General features: G+C 34.6%; 1 protein-coding gene and 1 long non-coding RNA gene across 3 annotated transcripts in view; both read left to right on the top strand.

Annotated features, from left to right (window-relative positions):
- Nucleotides 1-17,371, top strand: part of LOC111414372 (dynein intermediate chain 3, ciliary-like) — a 47,681-nt gene extending 30,310 nt beyond the window's left edge. For both annotated transcript variants that reach the window (XM_071198530.1, XM_023045692.2), the window contains exons 5-7: nt 3,707-3,944; nt 16,977-17,196; nt 17,266-17,371. In XM_071198530.1, the coding sequence (XP_071054631.1) occupies nt 3,707-3,944; nt 16,977-17,196; nt 17,266-17,279 (472 nt within the window). In that variant the 3' untranslated portion in view covers nt 17,280-17,371. The remainder of the gene's footprint in view (nt 1-3,706; nt 3,945-16,976; nt 17,197-17,265) is intronic.
- Nucleotides 9,905-11,254, top strand: LOC139430983 (uncharacterized). The gene is made up of 2 exons (XR_011641331.1): nt 9,905-10,508; nt 11,111-11,254. It is a non-coding gene; the product is annotated as an uncharacterized lncRNA (long non-coding RNA).
- Nucleotides 17,372-19,702: the final 2,331 nt, after the last annotated feature.

Here is a 19,702-nt window from a genome sequence, read left to right as displayed (position 1 = left end):
CTTAACCCTCTGGTATATGTGTGATACATCAAAAGAAAGCTCTTTTAAAATGAATATCAGTTACAATTTACCAAATTTTGATAGCACTTTTCATTTTTAAAATATAAGTGAAAACGTACTTTTTCTCCAAACTTTCAACCCCTATAACTCGCCCCAGGGGCTTTTACCGCACGTATAAAAAAATGTACGAACCTTATTTTGGCCCATTCTATGACTGTACCAAATTGCATCGAAATCGGTGAGACACAGTTGTGACACTTCCCTTGTAAGACAATGTTCGGAAAATGTTTTAATTGTTTCTCTCTGCTAAAATGTTAATGTATTGTACATCATTGGGCTCAGAAAAAAAATTTCTATCCCATAACGTGAAGAAAAACATACCGAGCAATTTGAAAATCAAAAGTTGATAATCGCTTGAAATCGAAGATGGCGTTGGAAAAAGTTTATTTGTAGCATGAATCATAGCATTCATCAAACTATTTCATTTGATACCTCGTTCATAAAAATCGGAAGTTAATTGACACAGTTACAGCTTACGGCGTTCTTGTGCGACAACCTGTATATACAGGTGTTTTTTTTCTACTAAAATTATATTCAAAGTGGACGTATTGCACATCAGTGGATTCAGAAAAACAATCTCTATCTAATGACGTGAAGAAAAATATATAGAGCAATTTGAAAAACAAATGTTAATAATCGCTTAAAATTGAAGATGGCCTTGAAACAAATTTATTTGTAGCATGAACCATAGTATTCATCAAACCATGTCATTTGATGCCTCGGTCATGAAAATCGGAATATAAATGACAGAGTTACAGCTTGGGGCGTTTTTTGTGTGACACCCTGTATAAGGTTTGTGAACTACGTATGGCATTTGTAAGAGCAGAACACGATGATTTACTGCCAGCTCTCGTGGCGTCTACTATATTGGGAAATTTATTAAAACATGCACGAAATGCAGGTTTTTTTATTAGAAAGCTATGGAATTTTGACAGTTTTTGGTCCATGTTTGTATTATTGTTGTCATTAGTTACATTTGACGACGCGTGTAAGTCATTGAACATTATGGCAGATTATTACAACGCCGATATTTGAAATTTATTTTGTATTTTTTTTTTTTAATTTTTCTAGAAAAAATCTCAGCAGATCTTATTCAGAAACACCCCCGACGTTCAAATGTCAGTGTTCTTCCCACCATTATCACTGTTTTTAAATTAATTTTTGAATAAAGTTTTATCGCTTTTACGCTCGTTCACTCGACGTTTCAAAATTATAAAAAACAACAATAATAGCAAGAAAAACAGCGACATTCAAACGTCAAAAATATTTCTGACAAAGACCGCAAAGCCCGCTAAGATTTTTTTATTATTTATTTATTTATTATTATTAACACTATAGGCACAGAAACGGGACGAACCCACAAACTCTTTGCCACAAAATAGTACGAAAACAAATAACCAAAAAACAATGTTAAACCAAAATTACTTTAATAGCGTAACGAGTAAAACGAGTTAACGTAGTAACGAGTTAATTGAGATAATAAAAATAAAAGGATAGACTTTATAATAATAACAAGACGTTGCAAAAAAAAGAACACGCAAATTAAACTTCATTATGGAATTACTTAAATTAATTGATCAGCTTTAAGCTTAGAATATGCAATTACCAAACGTTTAAATTCCCTACGTGAACTACTGGAGACAGCGTTGCAATGAAAATGATCACAAGTGTGTGCCATTCTCAGCATAGGAGAATTCTGAAAGACATTCGTGCGAGGAATGGGAGTGTGAAATATATAATCTAATCGAAGCAATCGGGGAGGAACGCATATATTAACGGTTTCAAGAAGTGCTAGCGAATCGAAGCTGCCATTGATAATTTTGTGGTATGTTAAGGCTTCACTACAAAGACGGCGCTGACGAAGAGATAAAAGATTGAAGGATGAGCATGTGGAATCGTAATCAATGTAATTAATTGCGGACTTATGACAAAGGTACTTTACGAATTTCTTTTGAATTCTTTCAATTCTCGAAATACACAGGGTGTCAGATAAAAAACGCCCCAAGCTGTAACTCTATCATTTACATACCGATTTTCATGAGCGAGGTATCAAATGAAATGGTTTGATGAATACTATGATTCATGCTACAAATAAATTTTATCCAATGCCATCTTCAATATCAAGCGAAATTAGCTTTTGTTTTCCAAATTACTCCATATATTTTTTTTCATGTCGTTGAATAGAGATTGTTTTTCTGAATCCATTGATGTACAATACATCCATTTTGACTGTAATTTTACCAGAGAAAAGACATCCTGTATACAGGATGATTCAAAAAACCGCTGACAGATTTCTTAGGCAGGTAATACATCAAAAATTAAGATGAAAAGTTTTAATATACATGGGGTCGCAAATGCCTCCCTAACGAGATATAGCAGGTCAAAGTTTCTTTAAAATTAAACATCTGCAATAAAGAGCCCTTTTTTAAAAATATTTTCAAAGCCACTGCTAATTTTGTCAAACGGGCAGTATTTTCTTGTAAAATGATCGATTATCTATCAATTGGTCTCTTACAATACTTTGATTAAAGCAATAGTTTTTGATTGGATTAACAAATTTTCTACAAACGTGTTTTTCTTAAAAACTATTGCTTTGATCAAAGTTTTGTAAGAGACCAATTGATAGGTAATTGATTACTTTACACGAAAATACTGCCCGTTTGACAAAATTAGTAATGGTGTAAACAGTATTTTTAAAAAAGGCCTTTTTATTGCAGGTAATGTTAAATTTTAAAGAAACTTTGACCCGCTATATCTCGTTAAGGAGGCATTTGCGACCCCATGTATATAAAGACTATTCATCTTAATTTTTCATGTATTATCTACTCTAGAAGTCTGTCAGCGGTTTTTTGAATCACCCTGTATACAGGTTGTCACACAAGAACACCGCAAGCTGTAACTCTGTTATTTACCTTCCGATTTTTATGAGCGAGGTAAATGAAATGGTTTAATAAATACTATGATTCATGCTACAAATAAACATTTTCCAACGCCATCTTCAATTTAAAGCGATGGCATAATCAATATCAAACAGTCTGACTTATTCCTAGCATAATCTATTCGCGTTGCGTTGCACGGTATAGCTATCCCGCGCCATATACCGTTACTTATGCTATACGTCGGTATTGTAAGACGTTTGTTCTAGTGTTTATACCAACATTTAGTTATTCTTGGTATACGGAGCGGTGTAAACTGTTTTGTAAGATCGGCCCTAAAAGGTGTAATAAAAACTACAGCATTTCATTTAAAATAACGAAGTTATGGTCTACTTCCGGTTAGCCTTTGCGTGCAAACTCAATCCCGAAAGGTGCCATGCCAGTAGCTGAGTTTTCGCTTCCTGCTTTAATATTAATATTAAATTTCTGTATGATATTATATCAAAATGCTACTAATGTTAAATTATACTGACATGTTGCATTTTATGTGGGACAAAGTACAGTTTGTAAATAGATACGCCCTAGTTTTCATGGAAATACAAGTTTGTATATTGCATCTTAAGTGAAATTCATGGTATATTCTTTTCAATACTTTTTTGTGTCTCTTATAAATTAGGTCTGATTTACTGCTTTAATTTGTTTAGAGTAGCAACCACAAATTAAAAATCAATTAACTGTCGTTTATCTTATTTTTATACATACATTTTCAGATTCTCTGTTTATTTTACAACACGTTCAGATGGTGTTTTGGACGTTTGGGATATATTACAACAACAAAAACACGCCTGTATAGGAGTTAAAATTTGCGATGATGCGTTAACAAAAATAAGAACCCATGAAGCCGGTCGATTAGTTGCTGTTGGGAGTCAAAAAGGAACCATTTATTTGGTGGAATTTAGCGAAAATTTATCTTTTTCAACTAAAAATGATAAGGCCTTATTAACAGCTGTAAGAAATTTATGGTTTTTACTAGTATTTATATTTAAGTTCTTGTACTAATAGTACGAGTTTATTTTCTATATCTTTTTATTTTAACTCAATATGAATAAATGTAAATTAATACTTATACAGGTCGTATAAAGTCGACAGTTTTAGTACGGTTCGATAAGTCGCAGACTCGATGGAATTAACCCTATAATTCACGCCCTCAGGCGAACGATGTTTTAAAAATAGTTGTAATTCTTTTAATTATTGTTTTACGGCCATATACTTCCAGGAATACCTGAAAGTATCCAAGGTGACTTAATTATTAAAAAAATTAAAATCCCTAAAACACTTTGGTCCTCAACAGCCCAACAAGTTTATTTCTGCATAATTTATCGGATTTTCCGAATCGAAACTAAAATGGGGTTGTTGCTAGAGGAAGGTTCTTGTCTGAACTTGCATAATTGCGTGTATACTTATGTCGTAGGCAAAAGCCGTAATCCGTTATTTCACGGAAAACCTAGTCATTACACGCATTGCCGGCAAACGTAGTAATAAAATAATTATTTCCTTGTTTGACTGAAATTTTCCGCCATTCTGCGGAAATGATGAAGACAACTTTAGTCAGACAGAAACAGTAAACACACAAATGATTGAGCGTTAATCTTAATTTTAAAATGTTGTTCCATGCTTTATAAGTCTTCATTAGGTTCTCAAAGTTCAAAGTTTTTTTGTTAAGGTTATTTTCTTTAGCTTTAAAATTCGTTTTTAAAATTTTTTCATTGTCATATCTTCATGAAAAACACATTTGGCAACATAGTAGAATAACATATTAGCATTAAGATTTTCGATTCAGAGTCCATCGAAGAATGTCGCTACGTGTACAGTCGTGATCTTGGGAAATGCATACTCAAGGTCAAGCGCTGTTGTGAGATCCGACATGCCGCTGGCTAAAAGGGCTGAGCCGAGAGCCCACGAGTCAAGAGCTCTTCGTGTGCGCTAATATGATAAATGCTAATATGTTATTCTACTATGTTGCCAAATGTGTTTTTCATGAAGATATGACAATGAAAAAATTTTAAAAACGAATTTTAAAGCTAAAGAAAATAACCTTAACAAAAAAACTAGTTTTCAAAATTCTTTTTATTCTAAATTACAGCTTATTTATCACACATATTAAATATTAATGATTATTTATGGACAAATTATCCGAACTTTGAGAACCTAATGAAGACTTATAAAGCATGGAACAACATTTTAAAATTAAGACACGAAGTCAAGAGCGCACACGAAGAGTTCTTGACTCGTGGGCTCTCGGCTCAACCCTTTTAGCCAGCGGCATGTCGGATCTCACAACAGCGCTTGACCTTGAGTGTGCATTTCCCAAGATCACGACTGTACATTATATGGCAATTTATAACAGCCTGTATACAGTATGTCCCCAGGTCGAGTTACAAAGAGGAAAAAAAAATTTATTACTGATTTTTCAAACTTATATCAGCATAAATAATGCGTCGGATATGTTCAAACCACTAAGGCCCACTTTTACCACCTTATGATAAATTTAACTGATAGATAATTACCAAAGTTACAGCGGTTTTAAGCGCTCTCATTGGCTAAGGCCCTCTTTTACCACCTCTAGTTAAACTGGTCGTTAGTCTAACTATCGCATAACGTTTATCTATTAGTTAACTGCGAAACGACATATTTGAGCAATTCATTGGGTGTGTTGTCGATTCCAGGAGACACCTCTTTTTCAGTTTTCCAACTTTTTCTTCGACTTCTTCTATCTGGATAATAGTTTTTGTGCTTACAGCTTAACTAACGTGTATTGCCTTTTCGGGAGTGTAAAATATTTTTCTCAATCTTCCTGTATCACCACATTTGTCTGTTCATACTCGTTGAACATTTTCCAATTGCTCCATACAGGTCATAGTCTATATCGCTGATGAATTGACTGTAATATTGTCTCCTTATAGCTTATTCTGGACTTTATTTCGTTTCTTATACGAGTATATGCAGATTAGTTTTTGGATGTGCATTTTCAGGATAAGTACCTTTTCTTTTTTAGTTCAAAGGCTAAATTCCAAATCTTTTTGCATAAACAAAATTTGGTGTTGTTTAATTTAGTCATCATTCGTATAGATGCTTTATGCTTGGATATCAGTGATTCTAAGTTATATTTTCGTTAGAAAAGTTATCCATTATTTGATAGTTTCAAGTGAGTGATTATTTCAAGGAGTTAAATAATTCGACCTGTATTTATTAAAGTTTCGCAGTTATGCAATAACCAAGACGCAATAAATGTTTAATTCGTAAACATCTTATCAATTCGAATTCATTCAATAAATTGTGTAGTATTTTTACCACCTCTAGTTAAACTGGTTGTTAGTCTAACTATCGGATAACGTTTATCTATTAGTTAACTGCGAAACGACTTTAGGAATTATTACCACGGTTACGGCTATTTTACGCGCTCTGGTTGGCTCTGAATCGGTTTATCTATAAGATAAATTTAACTAAAAGATGGTGGTAATGAACCTTAGGGTCGTTACTACCATCTTCTGGCTAAGCTATCTAAGGGATTATTACTACGGTTACGGTTATTTTACGCGCTCTGATTGGCTAGTAGATGGGTTTATCTATAAGATAAATTTAACTAAAAGATGGTAGTAATGGATAATTGGATAATAATGGATAATATCATAAATTGAACTTGAAAATTTTTCAATTTAGAAAAGAGTCCAATTTTTACATAAAAATGGGAATAATTAGTTAACTTTTATAGTTAGAGTATAAAATTTATGCGATTTAGTAGTTTGAACATATCCGACGCATTATTTATGTTGAGACAAGTTTGAAAAATCAGTAACAAAAATTTTGTTCCTCTTTATAACTCGATCCGGGGACATACTGCATATAAATTAACTACTGTGTTGCTGTGGTCGGTTGAGATTTCATCTATTGTTCTTGTTGGTTCCTTTTGGAAAGGGGCAGACTAGGGCTTGCAATACCGGACCGAAATCTCAATACCGGTATTCGGTATTCAATATTTTTAAAACCGGGATACCGGTACTAATACCGGTATTACTATAAAAAAGTTTCTCACTAAATTATAATCGCTAGATATATCTAATTGTAAGATTTTTTTCCCCTCTGCGGTGTCACCTCTACTAACAACAGGTTAATTCCTACTATATTTTTAGATTGGCAACAAAGCATAAGATACAGAATCTGAGAAGATAATCAAAAAATGGAAAGATATTAGGAATCCATTATTGTTTTCTTGTCTTTCACTTGGTCCAAAGGTTCAACTTCACTGCCGCGTCAAAAAATGAAATTACACTTCATCATCTGAAGCTCTGTGGAATTCCCTCGAATTCCTGCTTTGGAATTTTCTGGAAAGGTGCAGATTCAAGAAAGAAACTTTAACATAATGGCTTTTGGTAGTTTGTCAGACTTATCATACTACTGTTATACTTGGTGGGACACTACACGAATCAAACTGACCTGAAACACCATTATGGAGTAAAAACTCTAAAAATAGTTGTATGCAGAGAGTATTTTATTGTTGGCTAGGTATGACAAATTTATTGAACACGAACATTAAGTTGTCGTCATCAAAGGTTGAGTCTTCGTTATCTGCAACATTCTGTTAGAGTGCAAAATGATATTTCTTGTAGATGGTATTCACTCCGATCAAAAAATGTCACTTGAAAAAATGAGGTTAGTACGGACATAACAAATTTCTGTTTGGTCAACATCATTTTCCAGCACAGCTTTAAACAAACACGGCCGCTTTCGATCGGTCGCCTCCGGCTAGCATTTTTTTAATGAAACGTCAAAAACTGTCCTTGAAAATGTAAACTTAGAACGACTTTTTTAAAATCAATTAACCTTAATTATCGAAAGTAAACCTAATGATCGTTTTATAATTTGTGGTGACTTTAATTTGCCTGAATTAAATTGGTCACTTGACCTGGATTCCGGTTTCGCCACTGCTTTCGGATTCGTCAGCGCCCGCTCCTGTGAATTTCTGGATGTTCTTTCCCTTTGCGGACTTAACCAACTAAATTATCATACAAATTCTTCTTTAAACACACTTGATCTTGTTATTACTAATTCTACCGATGTATATCAAATCTCGCTTTGCTAATGATCCATTGCTTCTTGAGGACAGTGCGCACTCCACTCTACAGTTTTCCTGCTCAATTCATTTTACTCGTTCATTACCTTATGGTGTTGCTTTTTGTTTTAGAAAAGCCCGGTTTCCCGAATTAAATGAGTACTTTAATAAAATTGTCTGGGAATCAGAACTCGCTGGTCGTGATATCAACGACGCTGTTCAAATTTTTTTATAACTATGTTAATACTGCTATACGTGAATTTGTCCCTTTAAAACGCAAAGCTATCAAGGGTTTACCCACTTGGTTTTCATATAATACCGAGTCGTGCAAAGTATCTAATCCATCACAATTACATGGAGTATGTTAGAAGAGCTGAAAGCAATATCCAATCTGATCCAAAGGTGTTTTGGGCTTATACTAAATCTAGGAAACGTGTGGATGTCAATTCTTCTACGATGTCATGGAATGGAACTGTTGTCGGCGACGGTGTCGCAGTATGCTAATCCTGCTCCAATCCAGCAAAATGTAGATTATTTGAAAATGGATGCCCTTCCTTTGAATCAGATGCAGTTTGACAGAATTGAGGTTGAGGAGGCCCTGATGGGCGCCAGGCTTACAGACAGTATTGGTACTGATGGTATTCCATCAATTTTAATCAAGGAATGTTCACACTTTCTATCCTTCCTTTAACTATTTTATTTAATGCTTCATTAATAATGGGTGTCTTTCCTTCATTGTGGAGGCGGGCTTTTGTTCTTCCCATTTTTAAATCTTGGGACCCTGATTGCCGCCCCATATCTATTTTGCCAGCATTTGGTAAAGTGTTTGAGAAAGTAGTTCATGCACCGTTTCATGCATAGTTCTTTGCCCCTAAGTCTAAAATCAATTATAGACAACATGGTTTTTTGGCTGGTCGCTGGGTTGAGAGTAAGTTGCTTGAATATACCCAGTATATCTTCTCTGGATGATTCTTGTCAAGTTGATTCAGTTTATACGGATTTTAGTAAAGCTTTCGACCGGGTTAATTATGCCCAATGTTTAGTGTATGCTGACGATTTAAAACTCTTTTTCCGTAACTCCTTACCTCTTGATTGTTCTAGACTGCAATCTGACTTAAGAGCCCACTTTACCAGGTCGGTCAGTTTCTGAGGGGCGCAGACGACGGACGTTCGGAAGCAACGAGGCGGAGTTTATTTTCTACTAGGCCCGACCCTTTATAGATAAAAAAAAACATCGTGTTTATTTTATTACGATTCTTTTTCTCGTCGATGTTGTTAATGAAGAAATTAAACGACTTCTTCTAAATATTATTGTTTATTAACAATTTTTCTTAATTACGAATTACAATCAATCTTTTTATTGACTTTCCATTTTATTTATTATTTTGATTTTTTATTAATAATCGTAGTCGTAGCCCACCTTTTTACTACGTTTGTTTTTTTAAGTATTTTGGTTCACAACAATTTACATTACGCAAATATCAGTTTTTTAATGCTTTTTTTCGATATGAATAGAATATTAATTTTTTAATAGAGAAATTAGAGAAAGAAGTTGAGAACATCTAAGATTATGGGTTTATAATTCAATTGAATGTAAGGCAAAAATCAATTTCAAATGCAATAAATAATTTTGCGAGGCATAAAACATTTATATCATTTTGAAACGAAAATAACATTTATAACTTCATTTTATATTAAAATAGATATATTTGCAATACAGGGAATGTGAAAAGTTCGGTACAACATTTATAAATTATATCTTTGTTGTATTATTATGCGTTCGTTTGATATACAGGTGTCTCAGAGTAACCGTGTAAGTAATTTTATTTGAAAACACAGGTAGTTACAAGAATTAAAGAAAAAATAGCTGAATAAATGTGGTTCCTGTATGAATATTATTACTTTTCATTCGAACTTTTTTAATATTTCTGTTTAAAAAAATGGACTGCATGGTCTGCATCACCTTGTATAAGTAAATGAAATAATATGTAATACCTAATTAATAATAATATTAAATAATGATTCAAGTATACAAAATATGGCTAATAGTGTAATAAATAAAACAGCCCTGACTAGAAAAATCTTTAGGAAATTTTAATTTGCCATCGTTGAATAGATGTAAGCTCTTGAAATTCGCTGGACACTTCACCTCGACGATGGCATTTTCGTTTTTTATTGTTTCATTTGGACTTGCAACTAAGAATCCATACATCCTACGGATGAATAGAGCTCAAAAGTTTGCTGGCAAGTTATATTTACTTTCAAATTTTTTTAATGCAGGCCATTCATAGTCTTGGCCATGTTTAGTGTTATTATTTCTAGCAAATTTCGAGTACAAGATTGATTTAACTTTATTTAAGCAAGACGTGTCATTTCTCATCCTAGATACATCACCAAATCTCGATGCAGTTAGGCACAGATACCTTTCTTGGATCCATATCTGATTGGTACTTTAGCTTCTGGTAAGAATTTGTATTTTATTTCTGTTAATGCATCCATCTTGCAAGTTTCCAATAAATTCTTCTTTCTTTTATATTCTTCGTGTGAAATGTCACTCATAAATTATAACCGAATTGCTATCATTACCCTGATCGGCTTTCGCTACCTACCTGAATTACCCTGTATACACGAGTATTTTTTTTTATGTATACAATTATTTTATAGCAGTACCACTCCGGATGATGCATTGTAATTGACGTTCGAGCGTTTAGCGTTTACAGTCTTTATTCAGTCTTTATTTACTTCTTCTGAAGCTGTAACTAAATTAATTCTTCTTTACCTGCGTTCTTCATAGACTGCTATGCCATGTCACTTACGGTTTCTCGATATTTTTGGAATGGTTTTGTTAACATAAATGGTATATCCACACATAACAATAATTCTTCAGCCTGTGTACATCCGGTACCGACAGATAACAGAAACAACAGCAGAGTTTATCTCAATAGACTCTTTGCTTTCTTCAGTGTAAAGCTTCCTTTTTATCCCGCACATAAAACATAAAAGAAATGAGTTGCTAAGCCCTTCTTTTGACTCATTAATAAATTTAATGTGAGTTTTGTTGCAGTTGAATGGATTATTCTCCACCATCATCAGTATTTGGTTCTGCATCATTTGTTTATTTGTTTATTCTTTTTAAATAAGTCCTTTTTATGTGTGCTACAGTTTATACAATAAAATTAATAAAATTTAACTTACCTTTCGGAATGAATACATTTTTCAATTGAATCTTGGACTATAAAATATGAAATTTTAGATTTTATAAAAATTTATATCGTAAATTATTATCGTCTATTACTCCTTTTTCGAGAACATCTTCAAATGCTAAGGGGTAGTTTTTTAGATGAACATACTTACCCATTGTTTATAAAAACTTTACACAAACTAAATTAAACTAACACTATAGTACACAATAAAATAACAACTATTGACTATAAATTCAAAAATTTTGTTAAATTACACAATCATCAGTAGAAAATCACGGAAAATAAAGTTCAAAACGTACTTTTGGAAATGATTATTTTCTCTACCACATTAAGAAGTTATAGATAAAACAAGGAGCTTGGATGAAGAGAGTCGATGTCAGCGCCGCTCAGTCGGCAGGAGGCGGGACTAACGCGGTGGTAATACTTCGTGGGAATCTTGACGGAAAATATTCATTTTTACGCTACCTTTTTGCAATTTTAGCAAATTACAAACTATTCCTTTATAACTAAAAATTTTGAAAAAATTATTTGAAAAATGTTACTATTTTCAAGTATACTATCATGCAAGCTAAAAAAGAACGACCAAATTCTATAATATTGAGGAAAAAAACCCCTTTTTTTGGAAAACTTTAAAAATTTTCACCATGCGCTATGTAGAATTGTTAGAAGAAGCTATGTACAAAATTTCATCCAAATATTTTCATAAATAATGTATGTTTTTTGTAATTTGCCGAGCTGTATGGTAAAGTAGCCTCTTAAACAATCTTTCAATACAAACAATAATCGCCTTTCATTAAACTTATCAAAGTGTAATGTTATTTCCTTCTCTAGGAGGGTGATCCACTACAATTGTAGCGTCGCTGGTGAGAGGTTGCAACGTGTTTCATTTATTAGAGATTTGGGTGTTACATCTGATTATAAATTATTATTTAATAAACATATTGATACTGTTATTTCCAAAGCTTGGCGTATGTTAGGATTTATTATGAGATCCACGGTAGCTTTTTCTAACATTGATGCAATTAGAAATTTCTATTTTGTCTATGTCTACAGCACATTTAACTTCTGCAGCGTCGTTTGGAATCCTCAGTATCTCTCGTATAAATCTAGAACTGAACGTATTCAATCTAAATTCCTCAAATACCTTTGTTTTAAATTTTTCGGTCAATACATTGATTACGAATCAACTTGCACTTCTTTTCGTATGTTAATTCTCAACCAGCGTCGCTTTTGTGGAGATATATTATATTTTTACAAACTTTTAAACAACAAGTGTGATTCTCCAATGCTTGTTGGTTCTATATGTGTTCATAGTCCTCCGAGATTACTTCGCTTTGACTTTCTATTTATGACACCTACTTCTAGAATGCCTATCTATTCATGATGATTTGCCAAAGTATACTGATCATAAATAGCAAAAACTGAGCGCAGTATGACAGTTCGTTTAACAGTTAACCCTTTCGTAAGTTCTATCTGGCTTAAAAAACACTTTCTAGAAGAAAATATTAAATACTCGAGTGAAATCAATCGGATCCAGTTACCTCATTGAGAAAAACAAATTACATAACCATGGTAACTGTAAACATGTCATTTACTAACGCAGAGGTGCATGATAGAGCGTATGATGATTTATTTTTAATGTTTCGAATATGATGCAACTGCATGACAAAAATGTACAATGTAATTACGACAAAGAAAGACATTCTTCTCTAGAAGTGTTTTTAAGATTGGCTTAACGATTACGGGAAACTGGCAACGTGTAGCCCATTCAGACATCTCTATGAATTCGTAAATCACATTGGTGCGCAATGCGATTACACATAATCAGGAAAACAATTGCCCACAATATTCCTCAATAGAAAAATATATATATATGTCCACCACATTGTTTTACATTATTCCCTAACAGATACCGATTGTGATAACAGATTGAACTATTATCAACCAAGATGGTAGTAATGGACCTAAATGATGTTGTCAAAGTTATAGCTCATCGTTTAACTTTCTGAGATAGCGGTAATTTTATGTTTCTCTATGGCAGTTACACGCCCTAGCAGTCGTATTACGATCTTCAAAATAATTTCCACCTATTTCTCTTGCTCACTTTGCCTAAGGATTTTTTTCCAAACCTCCAGGCCTTACCGTTTTCGAGATACCATACTCCGTACCCTTAACCCGTACGGAGCGGCAATTGCAAATTAAAGAGAAACAGAAATAAGCTCTGCGGGGTTACGGGGATTCCGTCCAATCGGAACAGATGGTGCGTCCCAGACAGGACGTCGCGCCTTATTTCTTTATGTAGGTAAGATAAAGGTGCGACGTACTGTCTGGGACGCACCATCTGTTCCAATTGGACGGAACCCTCCTCTCCCCGCATAGCTTATTTCTGTTTCTCTTTAATTTATAATTCCATTAAATCGCTCTTAAAAAAGTAGGGAGCCCTAATTTTGAAAAACTGATAACGGAATCTGACAACCGACATTATTTGACATATTTTGTTAAAAATCGCGTTGAAATCCGCCAGGTCGTTTTCGAAATAACCGCATCTTACTAAACTGCGGTTTTCCGTGAAATTATATGGCATATCGAAAAAATAAAATATGCCCCATATTAAGAACACATCGGTTTACCACCAGTTCAAATTTGAACTGATTTTTTCGTCAAATAACGGATAACAGGATATTAACAAACAAATCAAAGATCTTGACAACTTACGGATTAGACAACGCAAACTATTAAGTGGCTTGGCTTTCCTACGTAGATGCAGAGAAAAGAGGGTAACGCCAACATTCCTCAGAGTGAAGCACCATATCGACACCACTGCAGCACGTAGGATCTTGATTAAGACAAAACAGGCGCTGATACGAGAAAGCATTTACAAAACCTTTAAAGATCTGCAGAGAATAAGTGAGAGGTTACTACGACTCCACCTCTCACTTTTCAATTCCATGGCAAGAGAAGACTGGGACAAAGTAGACAGGATAATTATGGAGAAGGCTGAGCGTGAATTCCAAAGATGTCGGGATAAGCAGATTAAGAAATTCGAATCGTTGGACCGCCGCACAAGAGGAAAAACAACGATTTGCCAATTGAAACAGTCGTTATCAACCGAGCAAACGTCCTATTAACAGAGGAGGAAACTAAAGTACTCGCCAAAGGCTTAAATTATGCAGTCGCTCCAAAGAGGGTTCCCAAAGAAGAAATTATATGTGAAGTGGAAGCGGCTATTCGCAGAATACCTGCAGTGAAAGCAGAAGAAATTCGTCAATACATAGCGAGAGTGCTTAAAACAGCAAAGCCACCAAAATCAAACTTAACAATGAACGAAAGAAGCGCACTACGAACGATAAGGGAAAAACCAGACATTATCATCCTACCAGCGGACAATGGGAATGCGACCGTGGTTATGGACAGCAAGGAATACAACGAGAAGATGAAGAGTCTTTTAGACCCAGTCACCTATAAAAAAATAAAAAAGACCCAACCGAGAAGATGGTAAGGATGAAAGAACTGCTAAAATCCACAGAAATCCCAGCAGATCAACAGAAAAGCTTATTCGTACAGGCTCCAGTACCACCAAGGATATATGGATTACCCAAAATACATAAACCAGACGTCCCACTACGCCCTATTGTCAGTGCCATAAATTTTCCCACCTATCAGCTAGCAAAACACCTTTCCAAGATTCTGCCTCCTTTTACAGGTAAAACAGAGTCATATGTCAGAGATTCCACACATTTTGTAGTATCAATTAGGAGTATGAAGTTAGACACTGAGGATATGCTGGTAAGTTTCGACGTGGAATTCACCAGAGTACCAGTCACAGATGCCGAGAATGGTCTTCGCCAGAAACTCATCCCGGAGGGTTTGCCCAAGTATGTCCCAGGACTGGTGGAGTACTGCCTATCGTCGACATATTACAGCTGGAAGGGGGAATTCTACGAGCAATGCGAAGGGGCAGCCATGGGATCACCTCTGTCTCCTATGATAGCCAATTTACACATGGGGATGTTTGAAGAGGAAGCGTTACAGAAGAGTCCTTGGAAACCGAGCTCCGTTACGTCGATGACACTTTCGTGATCTGGCAACATGGAAAAGAGCAACTCCGGAATTTCTAGACCACCTCAATTCACAGCACCCCATGATAAAATTTACCATGGAAACAGAAATCACTAGGTCACTAGGAAGACATATGGTGGCATGGAACTGGGGGTATATCGAAAGAAGACGAACACGAATAGGTACCTGCAGGCTTCATCCCACCACTACTGACAACAAAAGAGGTCCGTGATTGAAGCCTTATTCCAGCGAGCAGAGAGGATATGCGATAAAGAGAACCTAAGAAAAGAAGAAAGATTCCTAGAGGATGTACTGCAGAAGAACGGCTATACGATGAGAGATATCCGACGAGCCACCAAACCACGCAAACAGAAGGGTGACTCGGTAAGTACGACACCAGCCGGTTTTATCTGCCTTCCTTATGTTTCGGGTGTGACGGAACGAATTGCGAGGCGTCTGAAGAAGAATAATATCGTGGTACGATACGGCACGGTCAGCAAAATACAAAACGCTTTTCCGATAGCCAAAGACAAACTAATCCCATTAAAGGAAGCGGGACTCTACCGGCTATCGTGCAGTTGCGGGAAATATTACGTTGGGCAAACTGGACGTAACATCGAGTTCCGCATCAAGGAACATGGTCCGACTAAGGAAGATCCAACAATCTGCAGTCGCAGAGCATTGCCATAAAGAAGGACACACCATAGAGTTAGATAACACCAAAGTGCTGACAAGAAACGGACAAACATTGACGAGAGAGGCGCTAGAGATTCATCGACATGGAAATAACGTGAATAGAGAAGCTGGTTGGGAACTCAGCCGCACATGGAAGATGCTAGCGAACTTGCTTGTGAAAGCCTTCTCCACCCGGATTTGACAAAAACAACATAGTTGACAATTAAACACTAATTAGTTATTAATTAATATACCTTTTCATGTATTTATTGTCACATTTTAACCGAATTCGTCATTTCGAACTTATTTTTGAAGAAGGTTGCAACATGGCATGCGAAACGTCAAACATGTCTTGTGTTAGTTTTAGTTTAATTAACACCGGCCGTGAAAGCCTTCGTACTTATACATATTTACAAGTTCTCTTAAATATTTTCGACTAATTGGATGTTCAGGAAATTGTTCATTAAATTGTCGCTCTGTTTTTTTGTAGATTTATGTCAGCTCGAGCAAAATTAAAACTGCTTCGATTTTGTGCTCTAAACTCCTTCTAGCCATTGCATGCCGGCTTAAATACAAAATTTCAAGGTACCTACAAACTTTAAAATTGTTGTTATGACAATTTTTTCTTAGAAGTTTTAAGAAGAACTTTCTTTTTATCCTTTTCTTGTACTGATGTTTTCATCTTTCGGAAGATACCATAATATACTGGGTGTTCCATTTAAAAAAACAAAGTTGATCCATTTTCCGGAAAAACTAAAAGTGATAGCAAAATTTTCCATAAGAAAATATTTATGCTGGTAAAATATAGAAACTGGCGCTTTTTTGATCATATTGATATCTCAATCTGTTCGGAAGTTAAAAAGGTGTGGGGGTTACTTTATTCTAGCACTGTATATTGTCCTCATTACTATAATAAGTAATGTATGGATTGTAATTTCTCCCAGTAACAAAACATTTTAAAATTTGCAGATATTGTATTTATATGTATTTTAGATGTTTGAAAGAGAAACAAAACGAGAGAAAATATTAGAAGGTCGTAACAGAGAACTTCGATTGAAATTAAAAGCTAAGGCTGAAAAAGGTGACGAAATTGAAAAAGAACCATCTTGGTCTCCGCTTATATTCGTTGATCATCATGTTATGGAAGCTGAAGCTGACTTTTTGAATACAATTGACTCGATTTTACATCCAGTAGTAGAAGAAGAAAAAAAAGGTATATTTTACTTTTTAAACATATAAGTATCCAAAGTTAATCAACTAATTTTATTTAATTTTTGTATAGCGGAAGAGACATGAAGTTACCCTTATCTGGAAATAGAATTACACATATTTTTAAATATTTTCTGTATACCTGCATTATAAATCGGTTTATTAAATATTCTTTTGAATTTTTTAATTTTATTACTCTCACCATAAACTTTTAAATATTAGGTTCATTAGAACCGCACTTTTGACTGCCAATTGACGGTCACAAGCCTGCGCAGTTGAAAAATGCGGTTCCAACCGAACCGTGGACGTGCCGCGGACTGATCCGTGACAGATTGTCATGAGTACCAACGACCGTCGGACGCATTCAGTGCAGTCATGTTCACGGGAAATGCACACTCAAGGTCAAGCGCTGTTGTGAGATCCGACATGCCGCTGGCTAAACGGGCTGAGCCGAGCACACACGAAGCTCGTTGCTCGTGGGCCTTCGACGGTTTTTTGAAAAATGCACACATATCATATGGATATTTAGCCTAGTGTGCCATGAAAAACAAGCCTTTTCAATGAGTTTTTGTCAAAGACTCACTTGTTTACGTCACTTGATGCATGTGAGCTAATATTTATCTGTTATGTCCCTTAATATTAGTACTGAAAAGAGTTAAAATCGATAACATTAACGAAAGTAATATTCACACAAATCAAGAAATTCTTAATTTATTTTTTATGCATGAAAAGCGCGACAAAGTTCGTAGTATGATTCCCAGATCTTCTTTGGCAGCTCGAATTGAGGTGTTGGGACTGGGCTCGAAATAAGCCAAGGTATAAGGTTTTGGTCACTTTAACACGTGATTAATTCGTCCAAAATGCAAAAAATTTGCTTCTATTCTTCTAAATTTACCTTTTTGTCATCGGAGGTAAATGTGGATAATTTTCATTAAACATTCTGCAAGTTCTACTAAGAACTTTGTCGCACTTTTCGTGCACAAAAAATAAATTATGGATTTCTTCATTTGTATAAATATTGTTTATCAACGACTGCTTGGATAAGTCATCATTACCGCACTCATTTGAGGTGATTTGAGTTACGTAATGAAGTTCATTACCGCACTGGTTTCATTACGTAACGCATTTTTAGCTTAATCAGAACAGACTTAATTTATTGAAACGAGCAACAATACAAAAGAAAAAGTGCTATCTACTTACAGAGAAACAATAGTATTTATTATAAACATTAATTGTTATGTTTTTACATTTCGAAACACTTATTCCAAATGAGTAAACATTTTGTTGAAACTGACAATTCAAAATTGTCAACAATCATTTCAAAATATTTTTATAAATGTCAAATAGACTTTTTTAAAGAAATAGATTTTTTAGTAATTTTTAGAAGTCCTAGATAAAATGCTGTATATCACACGTGGACTCGTGTGATTACACGACTCGGTCTACGACCTCGTCGTGCAATTCTCCACACTCGTACAGTAATTATGTTTCTAGCCCACTTGTAATATAAATAACTATTACGTTATTAATATCCATTTTAACTGGTTTTAGACTCACAAGTATCAAACAACGTAAATCAGACTTTGACGTTTGTCAATAAGTCATTAAACATTTGTTTTCCATGGCACATTAGGTAAATATCGATGTATGTGAGCATTTCTCAAAAAACCCAAATTATTTCTCAAACTATTAATGTTAGGCATAGGACATATGGAGTATAAAAGATGTAAAGTGAGACGCCGAATACGACTAAGTAATAAAATATGGGGGGTGCCATTTAAAAAAATGAAGTTACTTTGCTTCCAAATTTCGAAAAGTTAACGTGTCATAGTAAAGTGACCAAACGATCTAGACAGCCGTTCTCGGCACCAAAACATACTCCATCATGTTGTTTCAGCATGTTCTGAATCCTAAATTGATATCTCAAAAATCGAGTGTTCTATGATTTTTTGAACAAATGTGCGCTGGAGCAGATTTTTCTAGAAAAATTCGAATAACTCGAGAACGGTCGAATCAAATTGCAAAAAGTAAAGTTATTTATAAACCTTGAAAACAGAAAAATCAAAATATGTAAAAACATACAGGATGTTCCATTTAAAAAAAAAGTAGGTGGCGACTTCCGGTATAACCGGAAGTGCTAGATATCTGAGAATATTTTAGACGAAGAGAACGTAATACTTAAGTCTGAATTCTCAAATTTTTTTTTTGGCCAGAACCCCAGGAACGTCTAATGACCGATCTCGCTGAGACACCTGTATAGTTAATTGTGACTTAAGTTTTTTATCTTTTAAAATTGTTTAGTAATGTATATTAATATTGTATCCAGTCTTTATATTAGATTCAGCTGAAGATGGGAGGTTTCTCATGTACTGAGCATATTTAATAAAAGCAAGTTTTGAAGTAAAATTTTTCTGTTTAAAATTATTCTATACTTGCAACATGGATCACCTGGAATCTTACTTAATAAGTTTGACATGAAACTTTATTAATGAGGCGCTGTTTATAATTAT

This window comes from Onthophagus taurus, chromosome 1, assembly GCF_036711975.1.
Source record: "Onthophagus taurus isolate NC chromosome 1, IU_Otau_3.0, whole genome shotgun sequence".
Classification (NCBI taxonomy): Eukaryota; Metazoa; Arthropoda; class Insecta; order Coleoptera; family Scarabaeidae; genus Onthophagus; species Onthophagus taurus.
The sequence above is the reverse complement of the archived record's forward strand: the minus strand, read 5'-3'. Positions and strand labels throughout refer to the sequence as shown.